The sequence below is a fragment of the Petaurus breviceps genome, unplaced genomic scaffold, assembly GCF_028583685.1.
Source record: "Petaurus breviceps papuanus isolate PSGF00001 unplaced genomic scaffold, PetGlider_PUasm1.0 37, whole genome shotgun sequence".
In the NCBI taxonomy this organism is placed as follows: Eukaryota; Metazoa; Chordata; class Mammalia; order Diprotodontia; family Petauridae; genus Petaurus; species Petaurus breviceps.
In genome coordinates, this window is record NW_027186296.1 from 104,068,329 (window position 1) to 104,092,943 (window position 24,615).

General features: G+C 40.6%; 1 protein-coding gene across 3 annotated transcripts in view; it reads right to left on the minus strand.

The window, feature by feature from the left end:
- PANK1 (pantothenate kinase 1) overlaps positions 1–24,615 on the minus strand; it is a 70,529-nt gene that overhangs the window by 22,194 nt on the left and 23,720 nt on the right. For all 3 annotated transcript variants that reach the window (XM_069099190.1, XM_069099189.1, XM_069099191.1), the window contains exon 2: positions 14,847–15,199. In XM_069099190.1, coding sequence (XP_068955291.1) covers positions 14,847–15,199 — 353 coding nt within the window. The remainder of the gene's footprint in view (positions 1–14,846; positions 15,200–24,615) is intronic.

Below are 24,615 nucleotides of genomic sequence, written 5' to 3' on the forward strand. Positions count from 1 at the left end.
AGAGAGAGAGAGAGAGAGAGAGAGAGAGAGAGAGAGAGAGAGAGAGATTTTAAAGGGATAGGCTTCTCACCAGTTTCTCCCAAACCACTGTAAAAATAAATCATAGAATATGAGATCAAAAGGACTTCAATTCATATGTAAACAAAAATCCCCTCTGCTGCAGGATCTCCAACAAGAAGTCACACAGGCCTCACTTGAGTTTTCCTCCTAGAGGCAGCCCTGCTCATTTTTGGAGAGTTCAAATTATGGAAAGCTTTTTTCTTACATTAAACCTAAGGTCGAGGTCTGCCTTCTGGGGCCAAGCAGGACAAGTCTACTCCCTCTTTTAAGGGACTATACCCTCTAAGTGTTCTGCTCTCCTGGTTAAATGTCTCCGGTTCTTTCTACCAATCACTGGACAGCACAGTCTTGAGGACTTTCTTGGTTGACTTCTGCCGTACACTTTCCAGCTTGCCAATGTCCTTCCTAAAATTTAAAGCCCACTGAGTAAATCCAATATTTCAGATTTGGCCAGGGAAGAGTAGAGTAACACCACCTAGACATAACTGACCAGCCGAAGACCACATTAGCTTTTCTTTTTCTTGTGATATAGCTAATACCACACTACAGACTCTCAGAGCTTCAAAACAATAAATGCCCCAAGGGCTTCCTCCCCCCCACCCCAGACAAAGTGCTCTCTATCCACATCTCACCACCCCCACATAGTTATGAAGATGATTTTTTTTTGCCCAAAGTATAGAAATTTCTATGTCTCAATTAAATTTCCTCTTATTAAATTTGTTCCCATGTCCTAGCCTATCAAGATCTTTCTCAATCCCAACTCTTTCATCCAAAGTGCAAGCTATCCCTTCCAGTTTTGGATTGATTGGACTGATGGATTGAGTCATTCATTCATTCAAGAAGCATTTACCCAACACATACTACAGTGAAAGCTAAAACATGCCATATCTGCCTTTATCCAAAGTCATTGATTAAAATGTTGAAAAGCAAAGAGCCAAGGACGGATCTCTGAGGCACTGTGCTAGAGATTTTTCTCTATGGTGGTCACTAATAAGGATTCTCTGTATCCAGTCATTCAACTGGTTCTGAGTGTACCTATTGCCAAGTCCACATCTCTCCATCTCAGCTCCAATAAGCAATCTAATGCATTGTTTTGCATAAATAAGATAGAGTAAATCCATCTTTGTTCAGACACCAGGGAAATCTGGTCAATTTTGTATAGAATTTAAAATGTGAAATAATTTTTAAAGTAATTCACTTATCATTTTTACTACTTTAAAATATTCTAAAACCTCCATGTTTACTTGCTGTTCCTCATAAATACTAGCTCTCTTGACCCACTTCTCCCTGGCTGTCTCCAATGCCTAGACTGCACTCTCTCCCCCTAGTCTCAATCTCCTGGCTTCCTTCAAGACTCAACCCAAATCAAAGGGCTTTTCCTTCTCCTCAATGCTAGGGTCTTCCTCTGAGATGACCTTTCATTTAAGCTGGATATAGAGATACACTGAGTATGTACATAGTTGTTTGCATGTTTTCTGTTTGAATAGTGGGGCATGTGGTGCTCTATCTCTTTTACTAAGCAATTACCTTAATTTGAAAAAGCTTCAGTAGTAGTCCAAGTCCTGGGTAGTCCAGATCTTTAAAGGAGACTTTATAGAAGTGACTAATGTCTATTTCTTTTTATGTGAATGTGCTGTCCTCTGGGCTTAAAAATACCTTCCTCTTAGTCATTTCAACAGACTTGTCATGTTATGTGATGATACCAAGATGAAAAATGATAGCCCTTGCCCTCAGGAAGCTTAAGGTGTATAGTGTATAGGTCGGTGTGGGTAGGTGTAGAGCACTTATGTACAAAGCTAAAGATAGGACAGGGAATACACTTTTGGTACATTCTATCAGTATGTGATACGACATGATGGGCTATCATAGATATAGAAAAAAATGCTCTATGGAAAGGAGACAACAGTTTCAGCTGAGAAAATCAGGGCACTGTGGAGGAGCAGGCATCCAAGCTGAGTCTTCATGTAAAGGAGAGATTCTGAAGGGGGAAGAGGAGGAAAGGAGGGTATTCCCACCCCACTTGTTGGAGGAAAAATCAGTTGGCAGTACCTGAAAACCTGGGACTGCAGAACTATGTACTTAAGAATCAATCTAGGGGCGGCTAGGTGGCTCAGACCCCAGTCAGGAGGATCTGAGTTCGGTTCCGGCCTCAGACACTAGCCGTGTAACCTTGGGTAAGTTACTTAACTCCAATTGCCCTCTAACAGGTGAAAAAAAAAAAATAATCAATCTCGTACTACTGGCTGATTAATGTGTTTCTTTCAAAGGAAAACAAGTTTGGAAACATTTCACTGATACTAATTTGAAACTGTTTCAATTTGGTTTCCCAACTTCTTAGCCAAAAATGCAAAATCAATGAGATAGGACTTTGGTTTCTTTCATATGATATAACATGTTAAACAAACATTAGAAAAGTATCAGAAGCACCAAATGTGTATCAGAAGCATCAGTAAATAGGCACTGAGTAAAACAATGTCAACATTCAGTCAATCAGTCATCAAGCATTTTTTAGTGCTTGGCATACACCGGCATTGTGCTAAAGAAGCACTGGGAATACAAAAAAGGATCAAAAACAGTCCCTGCCTTCAAAGAAATTAGGAAGTAGATCCTTCACACAAAGCAATTAAAAAAAAAAAAACCTGGGACAATTCATCATAATAATATAGTGTGCTGGATCTATAATCAGGAAGACCTCATTCCGAATGTGACCTCATGATAGTTTACTTACAAGTTATGTGACCCCAGACAAATCATTTAACCTCTACCTCAGTTTCTCCATCTGTAAAATGACAGTGATTAAAAAAATAGCATCCACCTTCCAGGATTGTTGTGAAGATGAAACAATATTTGTGTAACTGTGCAAATCTTAAAGCACTATATAAATGCTAACTATTATAATAATTAATCATATGAATAGTCTCGTGGGCAAAATAACTGACTGGTTACCTGGGGTAAGTCATTTCACCTTTCTATGCCCCTGTTCTTCATCTATAAAAATAAAGCACTGAACTGCATCACCTCTCAAGTCTTATAAAGCTCTGAATCCTAGGATCCTAACAGAATTGCTTTGTTCACCAGAATAACCAATATGATCTAATTTTATTTCCATGATTACTAATTTATTGTCCATTTCATGAGTTGAACTCCTCCCTACCAAAATAATAATAATGATAATGATAATAATAATAAGGTGGTATAGTTACAGGGGGAAAAAAAACTGGCTGTGCAGTCAGAGGAGCAAAGTTCAAACCCTATCTCTGACATCTATTACCTGGGCTTCCATTTCTTCAACTCTGGCTATAGATTTAGGATGGTCCTGTCTTGGGACTTGGACCTTAGGCCTTAGCAACTCTCAGTCAGCATTCTGGAGCACCAAATCCTGTGCTTGGAAACAGTCCAGGAAATGTTGCCTTTGGCCCTCAGTTGAATTCTAAATCCAGGTTGAAGGTGTCCTGGCCCTCTCTTTGCTCCTCAGTTAGAAAACTGCTACACTTCAATCCAAATTAGCTGCCTCCCTTCCTTGGCCACTGCCACCTTATCTTCATCCTGGCAATGAACATGTACTAGATGGTAAGCATGTATTGTCTATGGTTTGTTTGTTTCTTTAACTGGGGGAGAGAGGGGGAGGGGAGGGAGACAGAGACACAGAGAGAGACAGAGAAAGAGACACAGACAGAAACAAGGAGAGAGAGACAGACAGAGAGGGAAGAATACTGCATTCTGAAATAATCAACAAAGGAAAAGTAATCCAAAGGATGAAGAGAAATTCTACCAAGTCTTTCCCTTGGGTGATCTTCATACTTCCCAGTTAATCTGTCTCTTCATTCTAGTTCCTCGGGCTTGAGATGGACCATAAGTTAAGATGCCATGATTTGGTTCTCAGTTGAAAGAGAGGAAAATATTTTATCTTTCTTTTTATTTTAATTATTCATTACTTTCCTTCTCTGAGCTTAGCTTCCTATAAATAATCTTGATAACTTATCTAAATAACCAGAATCATCAAATCATGATATATCTAAAATCCCAGATCCAGTGAAAACTCAGATGATACTGAGTAAGGCAAATCTATCCATGCCCCTATAACATATCCTTGGAGGGAATGTCAGGACCCTCAAGTCCTGGCTCAATGTTCTCTCTTAGAAGAAAATAAATGATGGAAGGAAGAGAAGAAGGGGAGAGGGATAATTATTAGCTGTGAGCTAATAAGTCTGCAGAAAGGAGGTAGGTGAATTAGGGAAATTTTTAACCTATGACTTGGGAAAAATTGTTCTGCTTGACATGATGTGGGGGAAAGGGGAGGAAGGATAAAAAATTCTAGTCACTTATAGCTTTCTTTAATTGGGTTTTTCTTTGGAATCACTATTTCTAAACAGAAGATTTATGCATTTCTGTAAGGAATTTAATGACAACAGTAATACTAAAAATCAAAGCCTTGGACCATAAGATACACATACAATGCCTGAGCAGGCTAGGCTGCCTATTAAAAGCAGACTGAAAAAAGTTTTTATAAAGTAAAAAATAAATAAAAAGGCAGACTGATAAGAAAGGAAATTTAACAAAAATATCCCCCAAAAGTTTTCAAATCTAAAATCAGAGAAGCTAAACAGCCAAATTCCAAGCCACTGGCAGGAGCGTTGGATCACAAGAGAGGTAGAGAGGACCTTGAGAGACTGATGACCTTGTCCAAGCTCTTATTTTACCTTGAGAAAAATAAGATCCTGAGAAGGTAACTGACTTACCCAAGGCAATTCGGTGACTGAATGGAAGCATCTAGACTAAAACCTCAGCCCCCTGGTATGTAGGCCCATGTTGGCTCTCTCCAGTGGCCCAGGCTACACCATCATGTGCTGTCTCTGCCCACTCTGCCCCTTCATTCTGGATCTGCTATTTCATTGGCATAGAGAGTTCCCAAGAAGGAAAACCCCTCAAATGAAGGGAGAAATGCTGCCAATACAGATCTGCAACTGTTGTACAATTTAGAGTCTCAATGGGTTGCCTGGGGACACTGAAAGGTTAAATAACCTATCCAGGTCACCTAGCCAGTGTGGTGAAACTGGAACCTCTGGTCCTCCAGACTTCAGAGATGAGTTATCTGCTCAAGAAGGAGTGGATCTCAAGTCAAATTGCAAGCAACAGAAAAGTCTGTCTTGCTAAATCAAAAGGAAAGTACCAACTATGTGCCAGGCACTGTGCTAAATGCTTTACAAATGTTATTTCACTTTATCCTCACAACAACCCTAGCAGGTAGGTGCTATTATTATGCCTACTTTACAGATGAGGAAACTGAGATAGAGGTTAAGTGACTTGCCCAGGGTCACACAGCCAGTTATATGCCTGAGTCTGGAGTTGACCTCAAGTCTTGCTGAATCCTGGTCCAGCACTCTTTGCACTGTGGTGCCACCTAGCTGCACAGGTTTAAAAAGGTAAATACTGTGATGTGTAAAATGGTGCACAGACACTGATTATGAATTATAACCATGAAAAGAACACTGAAGGACCAAGGTAGTGATCAGTGATAACTCCAGAGGACTGGTGGTGAAACATGCCTCAGGTCTCTTGGCAGAGAGGTAGTGGACTATAGATATGGATTAAGGTAGACATTTTCTAATATGTTTTGCTTGAATATACTTATTTATTACAAGAGGTAGGGAAACTGTTGGAACTGATGCTAAAATAAAAACATATCAATAAAAAGTTGGATTTTTCTTTTAAAACAACTAAAAAATTTAACCACGGTTCCTTCCTGATAGATAGAAAAGGAAAGAATTCTTGCTGTCCCCAGGGATAAAAAATATTTGTCAAACTACTCATAAAGTGAGAATGATTATAAAAGCGCCCCTTTAGGCAGAGCATGCTTGAGAAGCACAATAAATTCAAGCATATAACATCAGAAATCAACAGGAAGTATTGGTGTTATTCATCTCTCAGATCAATATAACCTCAAGGTTCAATCAAAAGCCCTTGAAAATATCAGAGACTCAAGTTTATTCCCATTCTGGGGGGCAAAAAGGCACAGGAAAAAGAATGTAGACCTTGGAGTCTAGCTGTTCTGGGTCTGGATTTTCTGCCTTGGACACATAATAGCTGTGTGATGTTGACTGTCACTAAACTATACTCAGTTTCAGCTTCCTCACCTAGAAAATATATAACAACAGTCATATTGCTATAAAGCTCAACAAAAAACATTTATGTGCAGAGGTTGCTGGAAATTTTAAAGGCCCACGTAGATGCCAGCTATTATGGCACTCTGATTTTAACCAATCACAGGTTACCTAACCCCCTACCCTTTCTAATATGTTATTTTTTTTTCTTATTAAGAAGTTTTGGCAGGGGTGGGTAGGTGGCGCAATGGGCAAAGCGCCGTCCCCGAAGTCAGTTCCGGCCTCAGACACTTAACACCCACACACAAAAAAAATAAAAACTAGCCGTGTAACCTTGGGAAAGCAACTTAACCCCAATTGCCATCCAAAAGGCAAAAAAAAAAAAAAATTTGGCTTTTACTCTTTAGTGAGGCAAGCATGAGTCCATTAAGAACAGTGACTGAGGTCCCCTTAAGAAATAATTTCCTGAGCAATCGGGGTTGAGTGGCTTGCTCGGGGTTGCACGGGGTTGTTGTTTCTGGGTGTGGTGCTGGGTGTCTGGGCCCGGATTTGAAGCTCTTGCTTGCTGAGCCACCTGGCCAGAGTTGAACTATTAACATTCCTACATGGAAAAACAATAATTGTAACTTATGAAACTTTTCTCAGTAGTTGAAGGGTTTAGAAATATATATATATATTATATATATATATATATATATATCTCTTTATATGAGGGTATGCGGGCATATGAATACATATGTGAATGTGTGTATATATGTTTACAGGTATACATAGATAGAGGGCACGGGACCAATTTAACAGGAAGGGATGATACTTAAAAGGTGAAATTAAGGGGTGAGAGGAATATAATGAGAGGAGATGGGGAGAGACAGAGTGGGGCAACTATCTCATACAGAAGAGGCAAGGGAAAATGGTTACAATGGAGGGGATGAATAGGAAGGCAAAAGGGAATGGGTCAACCTTATTCCTATTGAATCTGGCTTGAGGAGGGAGGGAAATACACACTAAATAGGGGATCTCACCCTCCAGGAGAATAGGGGGGGAAGGGGATGTGAGGGGGGATGATGGAAGGGAGGGCAGGCTGGGAGGGAGGGAAGTTGGAAGCACCCACTTTTGAAAAGGGACAGGATCAAAGTAGAGAATAGAACAAGTGGGATGTGGGATAGGAGGGAGGGAAATATAGTCAGTCTTCTACAATACATCTACTATGTTATTGTTTTGCATTAGCCGCACATGTACAACCTATACTGAACTGCTTGTCTCCCCAGTGGGGGGTGGGTGGCAGGGGGGGAAGGGAATGAATCTGGAATTGAAAGTTTTAAAATCAAATATTCAAATATATGTATATATATATATATATATATAAAAAAAGAAATAATTTCCTGAGACTCTACTGGCCTCTCTTCCCCAGAGAGATATGCATGTTGGGGGGGCGGGGGGGAAGGGGAAGAGGGGACAATGGGTCTGAAATATTGTTTACGCTGTCTGAGAGGGTCCTTGGGTTGATGTATTCTGCTTAGCTGATTGTTTTCTTTATAATGAGAAGGTTCACTGGAAAGAGAAAGAGGAAAATATCAGACTGTGACTGTGGTGCTATATCAGAATGTTTTTTAAAAAACTATTTATTAGGGGCTGCTAGGTGGCAAAGTGAATAGAACACCGTCCCTGGAGTCAGGAGGATCTGAGTTCAAATTCGTCCTCAGACACTTAACACTATAGCTGTGTGGCCTTGGGCAAGTCACTTAACTTCAATTGTCCTCCAAAAAAAAGCAAAGAAAAAAAAACCCTATTTATCATAATTGGGCATAGTAAGAATTACTTTGTTAGGACTCACTCCCCCACTATATTTATGGCTGCCCCTTTGTTTGCTTAGAGCGGAGCTCTTAAGGCCTCCTAACTAGAATCATCAGTGTTGCAATATACTATGCTGATTCTGTTGGACTTTGGTGTTGATCTTTTTGGAGGGAAAGGGTAAAGGGAAGAAGAATCAAAGGGAAAATTATCTGTAATTGTGGCTGAATATGTGGGCAGGAAGAATAATTCTGCCTATCTAGCCAATACTCTGAAAAAGTTCACAGAAACCTAAGCCTCACTTGATAAGCAGAGAGAGAAGCTACAGGAAGCTCCAATCTCTCTGTCAACATTCACATTGGGCAGAATTGAACACACAGAAACCAAAGGGGTCTAATGATCACTGACAATGTACAAGCAGCATCAAAAGTCTATTTTGCAAATGTATTAGATTGATTCCCTCCCTAATCTGTTCATTCCAATATTTTACAGGGGGAGACAGGCTATGTTTCTCTTTCCCAAGCATTCTATGTATGTGAATTCCCTTAACATTCAAACATCGAACAGATCTATTCACACTTAAAACATAATAAGATACTTCTAATATATAAACTATGTACTGAGAGCATGATGTCTTGGGCATTTTTGGAAACTACATTAATGTTACCAGGAGAGAGATTTCAACAGGCAGACACATGCAAAGGAGTAGTGATCCAGGCATGAAGAATGGTGTGGGCAAACAGAATCAAGAAAGGGCAGGACAAGCAGCTAGAAGTCCAGCTGGCCTAGAATGTCCAGATTGTGAAAGGGAATATAAGAAGACTGGAAGGGCACCTAGGAGTCATATTGGAAAAGATATCCATTGTTGGGCATTTGTATTTAGTCCTATGGAGAATTACTGAAGGTTTCTGGACGGGGGAAGGATCTGATCAGATATGGGTTCTGCTTAACCCCAGAAGGCAGAACTAGGTGCAAGATGAGAAAGGCAGAGGTCAACTCTCTAGGAGGTCAAATTTTCCAAAATTAGAGCTTTCTTAAAACAGAATGATCTTCAGGAGGTAGTGGGAGGTCTTTAGGGACAGCTGTACAAATATTTTTCAAGGACTTTGTGAATGAGAAAACTAGAGCAAAGGATCTCTGAAGCACCTTCCTACTAGATTCTGGCTGACCAACAGAGATAAACCAAAAGAAACCTAGGTCATTCAGAATATTGCCCTAATCAGTAGGGGATCCATTTCTTCTCAGTCAGGACTAGGTTCACTACCCTGATAGTGATGTTAAGACTAAGAAGCTTTGTCTATATTAAATCATCTCAAAGGTTCAAAGGAAACACCATTGACCCCTGTATCCTCACCATAATCTAAATTCAGATGACTGCTTCAGGCATGGCCTATGACTCCCTGTCCACAGACACCAATAGAGTGGCCTGTGCTTCTATCAGATCTCACAAAAAGAATTTTATGAAACTGAATTATTTCCTTATAAATGAAGATGATGTTGCTTAGCACTATTCTCTATAGACAGGCACTAGGCAGCTCTCCATTCTTATTGTAACTTCTTGAGCAAAGCACAGAATGTTAGCAATAGAAAGGATAAGGACTCCCATATGGGGAAATTCCTCTATCAATGCAGGTGGATCCCTCTGCAACTTAAGCTCATAGTGTTGCCTGGACCACTGAGGGGCTAAATGTCATTCCCAAAGTCATACAGCCAGCTGATATGTCAGAGGCAAGATTTGAGTCTAGGTCTTCCTGACTTCAATGTGTGATAGTAATGGCAATTAAAGATTCCCCTGTATTGGCTTGGTTTTCAAATTGATTGCATTAAAACCCAGAGTTTGTTAATCCCACCTGTGGGATGGGCTTGTTGATGTGAAAAGAAAGTCCTGAAGTGGGAGGAGCTGGTGATGTAGATTTGGAGAGACAAGAGAGAGGCGGAAGTTCTTTTTGGAAGCAGCACCTCGTGGAGAGAGAGAGACTAAGAGATTGTTGGTGGCCGCTTTGAATTGCCCTGGACTTTTGAGACCTGCCCCCTGAGCTGCCAAGGACTGAGGAGACATGGCTGTTTTGCTGGTACTTTGTCTGTCTGTTTTGATGTTATTTTGCCAGATTTGTCCACTGGTGAAAGACTGTCCTGTTGAAGAAGTCCTGGAACCTGGCATTTGGTTAAGAAGGCCTGAGACTGTCCTGCAGACAGAGAGTGAATACTGTCCACTGGTGAGGGACAGTACTGAGAGTGAATACTGTCCACTGGTGAGGGACAGTACTGTTGTTGCAGGGGTCTGGAGACTGTCCGGCAGACAGAATGAATACTGTCCACTGGTGAAGGACAGTGCTGTTGTTGCAGGGGTCTGGGAGCCTTTCTGTTGGTTCAGAAGCCCCTGAAGAAGGATTTTCTTGTTGTATGTTTACAGAAATCCTGGGAGAGGGCTTTGCTAATGTGTTCAGGGGTTCTAGGACTGTTCTACAGACAGAGGATAAATTCATGAAGGGACTGGCAATGTATCTTATGGCCTTGCTAAGCCTTGTCTCCCCAGGAACTAAGATTGCTGAGAACTTGCCTCGTGTCAAGATGAAGAAAAGACCTCCGTTTGGGTATTAAGTGCTGTGTTTAAACTTGATGTAACTCTGGGGTAGATTCAATTGTGATCCAGGGGTGGGGAACTTTTGACCTTTTTGTGTTCTATGGTTGAGCAAATGAATGTATTTTACTTATGTTTGGAAACTAATCTCCATTTGAGAAGAGGGGCTTTGTGGTGGACTTAATTAAGGTATAGCCTAGGGGTGGAGAAGTATTTAGAACGGAGACTTTGTAATTGATTGAATGATTGGAAGGTCCTGGGATGGGGTAGTACTTGGAGATTATTTAATCATACTTAGTAAATACTGTATTTTGAATGATGTCATGTTTTGATCTTCTCTGTTCTGGGTTTGTTACTGAATAAAATAGAGAGCACCTATGCTGGTATTTTGAACCTGGGAAGTTGCCTTTGTTTGATATTATATTACACAATGTCAACTTTTATCACTACTGCTTCCACCAAGAAATGGGACAGACCTCCAAAACTATCCAGTCTATCCCTTTCCTTTTACTCACAAGTAAATGGAATGGATACCTGAGGAGGTAAAGTATCATACCCAAAGTCTCACAGAGAGTCAATGGCTGAACTAGACTAAATCCCATACCATGATCTTTCATCTACATCATCCTGCCTCCAAAGTGGTTCTCAGACTTGTTAAAGTCCATAATCACTTTTAGCAAAGTAAATCTTCTTGGACGGCCTCCCTTGCTTGCTTTTACTTCCTGCCACCAACCTGTCCATTCCCCACTCCCTCCTCCAAATAAAGACTTGCCAAAATTAATAGGAAGAAGAATTGCTTTTGACGAGATGCCAAGGCAGGGACTTCTGGTCTGTGCAAAATACCATAAAATGATTAAGATATGCCATAAATGAAAGTAGAACTTTGGCCATATAATAAGCATGTGTACTAGAATATTACAGTTAAATACTCAGACTATTAGAACTGACGGAGACCCTAGAGATCATCTCTTCCAATTATTTCAAACTAAACTTATTTGCCTACCAAGGTTTAGGCTTAGGTCACTGCTTTCGGTTTCCTAGTAAAATGTATGCAACATAAGCTAGAATTTTCCCAGTCCCTTTCCTAATTCTTGATCTTGTCCATTTCTATGGTTCTTTTACTCCTCAAAGCACTTTCTTAGCTCTTATTTCCTCTTATCCTAGAGAAAGTCAATGGAGATGAGGCAGCACAGGGCAGGACAGATTGTGACTAACAATGAGGAAAATGAAGAAATTAGAACATAGGTTCTATTTCCGCTTGCCCGAGGCAACACAACTGGCTTAATAAAACAGCCCTGACTAAAACCTCAGTCCTTTGATTCCTAGCCCAGCATTCTTTCCACTAAACCCAATTAAAGTTCATTTAACCAATAACATGTTGAATCAATGCTATATATCAGCTGTATTATGGAGTAAAGATGCTAACATGGACTGGCTTGGCAGCTTAATCAACATTTGTAACACTGAGTTCAAAACAATGTATTTACAAAGTTTTGGAACCCAACCTATTTGCAAATTGGTTTCATCCTACAAGATTGAAGTATATAAATATCTTAGAAGGACAAGTATCTATCTCATCATAGCATAAATTTAGTACTAGAACACACTTAAGAAGTTATCTAGGGCAAACACTTCATTTTATATATATAGGGGAACTGACTTCAATGCCAACTTTTATCACTACTACTTCCACCTAAAGACGGGAGAGACCTTTAAAAAGAACAGGGGAGGCCAGGTAGCACAGCGAGTAAGAGTACCGGCTCCAGTGTTGGGATGACCTGGGGATCAAATCCCTGGCTCAGACACTTAGCACCCACCCAGAAACACCTGGCCATGTAACCTTGAACAAGTTACTTAACCCCAATTACTTAGGGGCAGCCAGGTGGCTTAGCGAGTAAGAGCACTGGCTCCAGTGTTGGGATGACCTGGGGATGGAATCCGGGCTCAGGTACTTAGCACCACACCCAGAAATAATAACTGGCCATGTAACCTTGAGCAAGTTACTTAACCCCAATTGCTTAGGGGCAGCTAGGTAGCACAGCCAGTAAGAGCACCGGCTCCAGTGTTGGGATGACCTGGGGATCAAATCCCTGGCTCAGACACTTAGCACCCACCCAGAAACACCTGGCCATGTAACCTTGAACAAGTTACTTAACGCCAATTGCTTAGGGGCAGCCAGGTGGCTTAGCAAGTAAGAGCACTGGCTCCAGTGTTGGGATGACCTGGGGATGGAATCCGGGCTCAGATACTTAGCACCCACCCAGAAATAACTGGCCTTGTAACCTTGAGCAAATTACTTAACCCCAATTGCTTAGGGGCGGCCAGGTAGCTCAGCGAGTACCGGCTCCAGTATTGGGATGACCTGGATCAAATCCTGCTGCTCAGACACTCAGCACCACACCCAGAAATAACTGGTCTTGTAACCTTGAGCAAGTTACTTAACCCCAATTGCTTTAAAAAAAAAAAAAAAAAACAACTAACTTGCTCAAAAACCCATAGGGAGTAAGTGGTATTGTGGAGATTCAAACCCATATCCTCCAACTACAAGTCTAGCAGTCATTTCAGGACACCATAATGGTTCCTCAGAAGCAAACTGATTGCTAAACCAATGGAGATTTATGGATATCTTTGTCTACCTACAACTTCTCATTTGATAAACATTTTGCATCCAGATAGGCAAAGAAGTGTTGGTCCAGGATGAAGTGTCAAAAAATGTGAATCAGGTATTATTCAAGAACCCCCACAACAGAGAAGTAGACCTGTAAATAACTCTAAATATTTTATTTTAATGCAGAAATGAAATTTAATGTAATGAGAACAAGAACAAGTCCGGAAGTCAGAAGGCCAGGGTTCTAGTCTTGGTTCTTTTTAATAATGAGCTATATGACCTTACTCTTTTCTGAGTCTCAGTTTTCTCATCTTTAAAATAAAGACAGCTGGACTAGAGCAGGGGTTCTTAATCTGTTTGGGGTCATGGACTCTTTGGGAGTATTTTGGGGAAGTTTAAGCACCCCTTCTCAGAATACTATTTCCAAATGTATAAAATTAAATATATAAGAACACAAAGGAAACCAATCATATTGAAAATCTAGTTATCAAAGTATTTTTTAAACCAACATCATGACCCCCAAGTTAAGAAACCCCTAAATAAGATGGTCTCAAAAACTTCTCTCAGTTTCTTGGATACTATGGGCCAGTGAGAAATTACGGGAAATCACTTGCATTCTTCTAACAGCTTATAATGGGATCATCATAAGACCTCTGGACCTCAGCAGGACAACCTATAAAGTGCACACAGCAGTTACCTTTAATAACACATAATGATATATGTGAGATGTGTCACTAAAATATGCTCCGAAAGCAAACTTTTTTTTTAGTAAAAGATTAATTTGATTAGTAGTCTAGTTTACTGAACTACCATTCACATTTTAGAAAGATGAAGTGTCTTTAGGGTTGTATCCCAAAGAGATCATAAAAATGGGAAAAAGACCCACATGTACAAAATTATTCACAGAAGCTCTTTTTTGGTGGCAAAGAATCAGAAATTGAAGGAAATGCCCATCAATTAGGGAATGGCTGAATAAGTTGTGGTATATGAATGTAATGGAATACTGTTGTACTCTAAGAAATGATAAGCAGGCAGATTTCAGAAAAGCCTGGAAAGACATATTAACTGATGCTAAGTGAAATGAGCAGAACCAGGAAAACATTGTATACAGTAACAGCAACATTGTGTGATGAAAGATTTTTGATATACTTCAGCTGTCTCAGCAATTCAAGGATCTAAGACAACTCCAAAAGGCTCATGATGGAAAATGCTATCCACATTCAGAGAAAGAACTATAGAGTCTGAAAGCAGATCAAAACATACTATTTGCTCTCTCTTTTTGTTTTGTTTTGTTTCTTCTTTCTTATGGTTCATCCCATTGGTTCTAATTCTTCTTTACAACATGATTAATGTGAAAATAAAAAGAAAGAGTATCAAGATCACTAATGTTTTTTCCTTAAAAAAAAAAAAAAAAGAATGAATAAGAGTAGTAATTAAAGCTGGCCTCACTGACAGAAAGACCTGAGTTTAATTCTGCCTCAGATATAGACTCCCTGTATGACCCAAAATGAGTCACCCACCTCTCCGGGATGTTCCAGGCAATTCCCTAAGACAAGAAATTGCCAAATAGCTTCAAAAATAGTAAAAATGTCTATTTGCATTTTTAGAAGGTTTTTTTTTTCTCCCCAAGAGTTTCCTACACCACTGAAATCACAGTTCAGGATCAAAAAAAAAATTTTTTTAAAAAAGAGCAATCCCCACCTACCATTCTAAAATCCTCTTCGAATTTGAAAGCCCCACCTCCTGTGGCACAGAGCGTCGTATGAAGACTGGAGAAGTTCTTTTCACTTCCCATCTGAATGAACCTGTGCATGGCGCAGCTGGGGAATCGGATGAAATGCAAGTTGCCTTTCCGCCCACACATGGTCAGGTTCTTCAGCTCCAGGTGGACGTCTCGGATGCCAGTTTTCCCATAAGCGGTGTTAGAAGTCAAGTACTTCCTGATGCTCTTCAAATTCTCCACTTCCTCTTGCTCCTCCTCTGCTGTAATGTCTTTTGGTTCAAAGTAGACCAACTTAACCAGTGTTCCACCAATGTCCATGCCAAACCATGGGAAGGCTAGAGGAGATAAAAAAGAATTCATAAGGTACCAAATGTCCCCAAATGGAAAACTGAGCACCCCAATTAAACATGTTATCACAATGTGTAAATACAGGTGATCCAAGGTCAAAATTGGCACATGGAGGTCTCAAAGGGCAAAGGTTAAGATTCTTGTGGCTGAAGGCTACATTCAATCAACAAGCATATATTAAGCCCCTATTATATTCCAAGTATTGTGCTAGGTCTTAGGGATAAAAGGACAAAAATGAAGCAGCCTACCCTAAAGGAGTTCATATTCTATTTGGGAAGACAACATGTATACATATAGCAGTCAAAGAGACACAAAATAAACACAAGGAAAATCTGGGAGAGTTACTAGCTGGGGAAATGGGGGTGGGGGAGGATATGTTAGGAGAAATGTTTGAGCTGAGTTCTGTTGGAAATCAGAGTGTCTGAAGCAGAGGTAGAAGAAAGGAAGAAGTACAGAGATCACAAGAAAGCTAAAAATGATCATTATGATGAAGTAGCATGCACACTAGAGTTTTGCTTCCCTGCTTGGAAAACACTTCATCTACACTTGCTCCTCTTGGAATCTCTGGTTTTCTTCAAAATTCAGCTCACTCACCACCTACCTTTGTATGAGGTCTCACTTGTCACCCTCCTTGTCTTCTACATTAGACTAAAAGATCCTTAAGGATAAAGCCAGTTTGACTTCTGAATTTTTGTTCCCAGTGCCTAGTGGCACTTATAAAGTGCTTGTTAATTGATTGATTGATTGATTGATTGAAAGTATTTGAATTGACTTCCTAATTCAATCAGCCTAGTGCATTTAGGCACAGGTGTGGCCCCCACTCAGGAGTGTGGGAACCAACTTGAACAGACTCTGAAGTTTGAATTGTGAGTGGTTACACCTCAGATATCCTCAAAGGATACAAACCAGGGTTTTATTTATTGTTTTGTTGATTGTCTAGACTTAAGAAGGTAATAGAGAAAATGTTAACAATGCAAATTAAATTTAAAAGCACACACAGCCCTAACCCAAACCCCTAAAGTGCTTGGACAAGGACTACTGATGAGGAAGTCGACCATCTCCCTGCTCTCAGCCTCAACAGAAAAGTAAAGCTTTCCCACTGACTAGAATAATTTTAAAATTGAGGTTTTTCCCAAGGCAAAAGGAACAGAAAACATAAACAATAACAATCAACACAAAGACACAGCACTACTTCATGCTGTCTCTCTTTTATATAGACCACTATCAGTACAGGATAATTAGAAATCTGAAACCAAGATTCTCCTAATTCTTCATCCTTTAATTATCACTACCTTTAGCCACTCACAATTCTATAGTGTTTTATAGTACAAATCATTTTGCATAAATTCTTATTTGATCCTCCCAATAGCCTTTTTAGGGAGTATAGAGTAAACATTTATTTCTATGGTGGAGGGGTGGTGCACAAGTATGTCCCCAATTTAAATAAGTTTGACTCTGACCTCATGGAGTTTACAATCCAGTACATGTCATACATGGCCCAGTCTGTGGAAGTATAGGGACCTTTCTCAGGATAATGTTTTTTAATGCATAAAATAAAATATATAGAATTACAAAGGAAAGCAATTATGTTGAAATGCAATTATAAAAGTGTTTCTTTTTAGTTCACAGAACCTAAGTTATGAATCTCTGGTCTAGCAGAAAGACAAGACATCAGTACAGATCACCATATATACAATATTTTAGAAGCACATTAGATGAATGTCCCTTTGCAGAGGTGGGAAATGTTACAGGGAATAGGGGTAGGGAACTCACTTGCTGTCAGACTCGACAGATATGTTGGTTAGTTTTGATGAAATGCTTCATTTTTTCTTTCTTTTTAAAAAAAAATATTTGTTGCAACCAATAAAACTTTAAGTAGAAAGGGGTGGATACATTCAAAACAAAGATGAATGTAAAAACCAAAGATATTAATTGAAATTATTATTTTAAAGTGTTATAAAACCAAAAGCTATGATAAAGGGGTTGGGGAGGGGAATACATATCGCCGACTGGGAAAAAACAGGGAAACATTCCCCAGGAAGGGAATATTTGAGTTAGGCTTTAAAGTATGAATAAGAATTCAACAGATTAAGTGAGAGAGGAAGGAAAGGGTACTCTTGCATAGGGAATAAATAGCCTCAGCAAAGACATGGACCATCCATCAATCTAATGCTATCTCTAGGGAGAAATCTCTAGATGATAACTTTATCCTTGTATCTTGTGCATGACAAATGCAGAACCCAACACAAATGACTCCCAGTTTTTTTTCATCTGTACTGCTAGATTTGATTGACTGAATAGCAAACTTGTGGTCCTTGGGCAAGTGAAAGAAGGCACCAATATCAAGGAAGCCATGGAACACTTCAGATCCCAAGATGGCCAAACCAGCAAATCCCTACTGCTACCAGTGGACAATCTCATCAGTTTTTTAAATTTTGTTTTGATTTAATCACCAAACCATTCATCTATATCCTTCTGTCTCCATTCCAGTCTGCTCTCATATCCTGCAAAACTCACTAACTGCAGTTCTCCTTGGATTTCACTTCCTTCTTCCTTCCACAAGTCTGTCTAGACTGCAGAGGTAAGTATGATTAGAAAAAAAATTATAAAATAAAAAAAGGTAAAATGAGGAAATGGATAGGAAAGTTGTCATATAGACAGTATCAATGGTATCTTGTAACTGATTGGATATGAAGCAAGGGAAAAGCAAGAGTGAAAGAAAACCTCAAGATTCTCAACATGGGAGAACAAGTGAATGTGGTGGTGCTGCAAGTAAGTTTCAGAGTGGAGATAAGGAGTTCCAGTTTGGACTAAAGTTTGAGGTGCCAGCAGGATATTCGGGTAGATATGACCTGGAAGCATCTCGTAATGAGGGTCTTTATCAGCAGCTAAGTGGCATAGTAGATAGTGTACTGGACTTGGAATCAGGAAGACTCATTTATGAGTTCAAATCCATCCTCAGACACTTACTAGCTGTGTGACCCTGGGCAAGTTAATTAACTGTCTGTCTCAGTTTCCTCATCTGTAAAATAAGCTGGAGAAGGAAATGGCAAACAACTCCAGTATCTTTGCCAAGCAAGTCCCAAAAATGGGGTCATGAAGAATTGGACATGACTTAGAGACTCCTTTACCTGGAGGTAGTTATTTAAACCATGGAATGAATAAGATTGCCAAGGGTAAACATTGAAAATAAGAATGCCGAGGTCAGGTCCTTGAGAATGCCCACATTACAAAGTGAGGCAGAAGAAGATGAGTCAATAAAGGAACAGTGTCCACATTTCCATCCCTTCTCTAAGTCTTTCAAGGGAGGACTAGGAGATTCTCTGTCTTTGAAAAGAACAGAAAGAAATAAACTCTGATCACCCAAAAGAAAAGAGGGCAGAGTCAAAAGTTCTAAACAGGTTAAAGAGATAGAGTCTGGATGAAAAAGAAGAGGCCAAAGATGAGATTGGAGAGCAGTGACTCATTACTAACCTTAGAGGGAGGTTGTAGAGTGGTGGGTAAAATCCAGCTAAAAGAGGTTGAAGAAAAAGGATACAGCAAGGAAGCTATAAACAAAATTTTAAAAGGAATGTAGCACTGAAAGGAAAGAGAAAGACTGGGCAGTAATTAGAGAAAATATAAGGGGAAAGGGCAGGCTTTTGTGGGATTGAGGATGATGGATTTAGAACTATAAGACCATCAAGTCCAACCCCCTCATTTTACCTCTGGTGAAATTGAGGCACAGAAAATTTAAGTGGTCCCACAGGGTCACATGGCATCAGAAGCAGCATTTGAACCTAAGTCACTTTGACTGAAAATCCAGTGCCCTATTCACTATAATCTGCTGCCAGGACAAGTTTGCAGGCAGACAAGAAAAAGCCAATGGCAAAAGATTTAAGACAGATTAAGATGCATAACAGAGAGATGACTGACAGAACGACATTCTAGAAGAAGCTTGAAGATGTAGGTCAAGGGTGCAAATAGAAGCAGGGGTCTTAGTGAGTAGTAAATTTCTCTCTTCTGTCACCACAGGAAAAGAGGTGAGAGAATAATAATTCTGAGAAAGTTTAAGAACTTGGAGGAGAGCTGAGGGGATTCACATCAGACCTTCAATCTACTCCATGAAGTAGAAAGCTAGGTCACAAGATTACAGATTTAGATAAGAAAGAGATCTTAGAGGCCATTCAGTCCTACCCCACGCCCTCCCCCACCCCCATTGTTTTACAGATGAGGAAACTAAGGTTTGTATGTGAGTGTGAAGCAGCTTGACCATGGTCACCCAGCTAGGAAACATCAAAGGCGGGATGTGAAACCAGTTCTTCCTGACTCCAGGTCTAGAATTCTGTCCAGTTTTTGTAAGTAAATGTTAATGGTAGGGGCATATAAGTTTAGAAGAGACAAGAAGAGGATATGAAAAAATTATGAGCAGTCAGGGAGTCCCATGACTTGGTAATGGGTAAAATCATATAGTTGCTGGAAAAGCAGGAAAATCAGTTGGGGGTGTCGGGGCTATGCAGGGATGGGGATTCACAAAGAGCCCAACGACAAGGGACTCTAGATTAGCACCTAGTTTAACATTAAAGGGGGGGAGGGTGTCCAGGCTGGATCTAGAACAGGGATTCTTAATCTTTTCTGTGCCATTGACTCTCCTACCTTCCCTATTACTGTAGAGGGTGTAGCAGCAAGCACCCCAAGCGTCCTCAGGGTTTGCAGCTACCACAGGTTCTTGGATCTGCTTTGTTAAAGGAAAGCAACTCAAAATGGGTTAACAAGCTTACTTTAATCAGTCAGACATATATCGTTTACCTTGTTCAGGAGAAAAGGTCAGCACCCTGAACCTCAAAGCATACAGGCATAATTATCAAGATAGAAACATCAAGTAGACAGATTTCCAAACTGTCCAACCATTACATCCATACCCAGTCAACATCTGGGTTTCCACATTCTGGGTTTTTCAAAGCCGGGGGACTCTTAACAACGGCTTCCCAGAATTCAGATCAAATCACAGAACACTTCTCAAAGTGAGTCCCAAAACAAAGCTACACATCAGGGCTTACATAGCCTTCTCCTGGCTCAGAGAATGTAACAACCTTATTGACCCACTGGCCAATCAAAAAGTATCTACTGAAAAACAAGCCTCCCTCCCCAGGCTTCTGGTGCACTTTAGCCTAGGGGCAGGGAAGATCTTTAAAATTTACATTCCCATTACAGAGGGTAACACCCTCTATCTTCCCAGTCCCTCAGGCTCCCAACCTAAAGAGTCTTCCTGGTCTCCTCACTATCTCTCAGCTTCCCGCATCCAAGATCTGAAGGCCTATAAACTTCACTTTTGCAACATCTCTCATACATGCCCTCTTCTTTCCTCTGATACTGCCACCACCCTGGCACAGACCCTCATCACCTCACAACAATGGCCTCTTGATGGGTCTGCCTCTCCTCACCCCAGCCCATCCTTCCATTCAGTTACCAGTCATTTTCCTAAAGTGCAGGTCTGACCATGTCACCTGCACACACTCAATAAACTCCAAGTGGCTCCCTATTGCCTCCAGGATAAAACTCCTCTCTTTGGCATTCAAAACCCTTCATCACCAGGCCCCCTCCTATCTTTCCAACCTTCTTTCCACCTGACTCCCTACCACATATTCTTTGATCAAGTGACTGTGGCCTCTTTGCTATTCCAGGAACAAAATACTCCATCTCTCAGCTCAGAGCATGTTCCCCGCCCCCCATTCCCGTTCCTGGAATGCTACTCCTCCTCATCTCTACCAACTGACTGGCTTCCTTTAAAGCCCGCTAAAATCCCACCTTCTACAGGAAGACTTTTCCAGCCCCTCTTAATTCCAGTGCCTTCCCTCTTTTAATTTTTTCCTATTTATCTTGTTCATATTTTGTCTGTATATATTTGCTTGCTTGTTCTCTCCCCCACTAGACTGTGAGCTCTTTCGGGGCAGGGACTATCTTTTGCCTGTTTTTGTATCCCCAGAACTTGGCACAGTACCTGATACTTAGTAAGAATTTAATAAATGTTTACTGAGTAACTGACTTTTAACGGTCTGGAGAAATCTATGGACCCTTCTCAGAATCTTTTTAAATAGTGGGGGGAAATGCTAAATTTTAGATGCTAGTAGACATAAAAAAATGTAATTTTTCCCATACAAGTTCAAGGATCCCCTGAAATATGTGGACCTCGGGTTAAGAAGCCTAGGTTACCTCTAGATTACTAAAAGAAAGCAAAATCAGAGTAGAAGAGAGAGCACTGGGATGAGTTGAGGGACTGAAGATCAAAATGAGGGCAAAGAGGAGATTTAGTGAGACTGACAGAGGGGCATAAGTGGGACAAGATGTTATAACCAAAGAATAGAATTGAAAACTTACAGCTCTTAGCAGTGCGATTCTTAGAGATGGTGTTATCTAAGGCATGGTGATGGTGTTTATCTGAAGTGCGGTCAGAGAAAGGATGCTAGAGTGAAGAACCTCAAGGAATTCCGTGGTCACACACCTTCTGCTGAAGGGTTAGCAACAGAATACTTAAGTCTACAGGGATGATGGCAGGGAATAGGACTGAAAAGAAGGCCATCAATCAAGTATTAAAGTCAGGATGGCCAATGAAAGCAATGAGCATGGGGGCAGGTTGGTATGGCAAATGGTATAAGAGATGATATGCTCAAAAGAGCAAAGGTGTTGGGACGATGGTTGAGAAATGACCTGAAATTAGCAGTAAAGAGAAAGAAATGTACTCACCCTACCTCAATTCATTGTTAGGAGTAAGAGAAGAAGCAGCTACCAATGGAAGAGTTTACAAAATAGGAAAGTTTATGGACCATGACGATTCCAAAAGGCACAACGGAATTGACTAAGCAATGGGTAAAGTGAGCTGAAGTAGGACTGTGGAGATGTAGGGGTTATTGGGGAAGGGAGGGTGGGAGGAGGTACTCTGAACATGCCACTTAGACCTAAGGCCATGAGCCTAGATGCCCAAAATGGAGAATAGATATAATAAGAGGCACTGATTGCCCTGGCCTGCTCCCTCACAGCAGAAGAGAGGATTTACACAGTTAATTTACACAGTTAAATCAAGAGTAGAAGGCAGAATTAACATTAGTTCCTACTCCTAAAGTCTGCTTCAGTTCTTGGATTGATGGAACAGTCTTTGGGATTCTAAACTCCCTAGCTCTGGGAAGGAAAAAATAAAGGGCTGCTGAGGAATGGAGTTCAAGTCCTCTAAGTAGGCCATAGCTCAGAGGGCCACTGGGCTCTGGGATGGGTATGTATTATTACACCCATTTCAGCAAAGAAGAAAGTGAGGATCAGGGACTTTAAACTACTTGCCTTAGGTCCCACATCTAGGAAATAAGAGAGCTGATTCCATGGCCAGTGCCTTATTTCCCTACACCTCTCTGTGATTCAGTAAAGAAAATGCACTAACACTTACATTAACACAGAAAATTCATGGTGCTAGATTGACCTCCTCAAGAAAAGATCCATTTCATTTAACACCATGGTCTCCATAGGACTGCCTTCCATTTGTCATGAATATAATACATATTATATGTACACATACATATAATACATAATATATATACATACATATAATACCCTAACCCTCACCTGAAAGGAGAAGCATCTGAAGTTACTGATATATCCCTTTTCTAGCACTAGCACACGCGCGCGCGCGTGCGTGCACACACACACACACACACACACTGCTATAGGCTAACATTGCACATCAATCTGTTTCAAGCAATTTCTTTCTTTTTTTTTTTAAGCAATTGGGGTTAAGTAACTTGCTCAAGGTTACACGGCCAGTTATTTCTGGGTATGGTGCTGAGTGTCTGACCCCGGGATTTGATCTCCAGGTCATCCCAACACTGGAGCCAGTGCTTTTAACTCACTGAGCCACCTGGCCACCCCTAAGCAATTGGGGTTAAGTAACTTGCTCAAGGTTACACGGCCAGGTGTTTCTGGGTGGGTGCTAAGTGTCTGAGCCTGGGATTTGATCTCCAGGTCATCCCGACACTGGAGCTGGTGCTCTTACTCGCTGTGCTACCTGGCCGCCCCTCAAGCAATTTCTAAGAAAATAAGAAAGTCCCCCCCAAAATAACACCTCTCCTGTCTACTAGCCACAAGAGAACCTGCTGTAATTTAGTATCCTAACTAGCTGCTCAAGATCAGTTAAGGAATAACTCTGAAATGGGGGAGGGGGGGCCCCACACAACATAAAAGAAACAAAAGAACCGTCTTTCCCCACCTTTAATAAGTGTTCTTTCTGTTTATCAAGATTTCAGTGCAAATCTTACCCAGTCCTTAATGATAGTCTAATAATTTTTTTCTAGATCTCTGGCCCTATTATATAGCCCTGTTATAGAAAAAGAATGGAAACTGAAGATCCTTCATCCTTCCTAAAAATCATATTTCACTTCTCTAAAACCCAACAATAACCACTCTACCTTCACATCGCATTTCACTGTATATACAAATAAAAACCCACCATCGTGCAAAGACCAAAACAGTCCTTCCAGTGGCTGGGCATATAATATTGCCCCCTTAGGATTCTTAGGATTCAAGAGACAGGGGTTCTAGTCCTATCTCTATTACCCACTGTTGTTACCTCCAGTCAATCACTTCCCCTCACTGGGGCCTCAGTTTCCTCACCTGTAGTGGGTTGCGCAAGTAGGTTGGGCTTTACAATGCTTTCATACTCTTTCCAGATCTATGATTCTATGAAAGTCTAGTCCAGAGGTTCTTAGCCATTTTTTGTGTTACGGGCCCCTTTGGGAGTCTAATGAAGCCTGTGGATGCCTTCCTAGAATAATGTTTTAAATGCATAAGATAAAATACAAAAAATTACCAAGGAAACCAATTATATTGATATAAAGATGCAATTTTTCCCCCATTCAAGTTCAAGGACCCCTTGAAATCTACTGATGGACTCTTATCTAGGGTCTGCTAGGTGGCCTTGTACATAGAGTGCAGGGACTCAGAGGCAGAAAGATCAAATCCAACCTCAAATTATTTACTAGCTATGTGATTCCCAGGCAAGCTACAGTCTCTCAGCTTCAGTTTCCTCATCTTTAAAATGGAGATTATAATAGACCCACCCCACAAAATTGTGTTGAGAATCAAAGGACATAACATAGGCAAAGAGCTTTGCAAAGTCTTAAAGTTCTATATAAATATTAGTTATTATAGTTATTAGAGACGAACAAAAGGAGAACGAAGCACCTCTAATAAAATGGGCTGAACTGTGCTCTACTTTGTAGCTCAATCTCAATATCATGTAACACCCACCTGTGAAGTGCAATAGATGGTGCAATCAGCAACTTTGCACAGATTGTCTACACAACTGGTAGGCCACCTGGGCCCCTGGCTGCTCCTTTCCATTGCTACTCAACCTAGGGATGATTTCACAGCTCCCAATTAG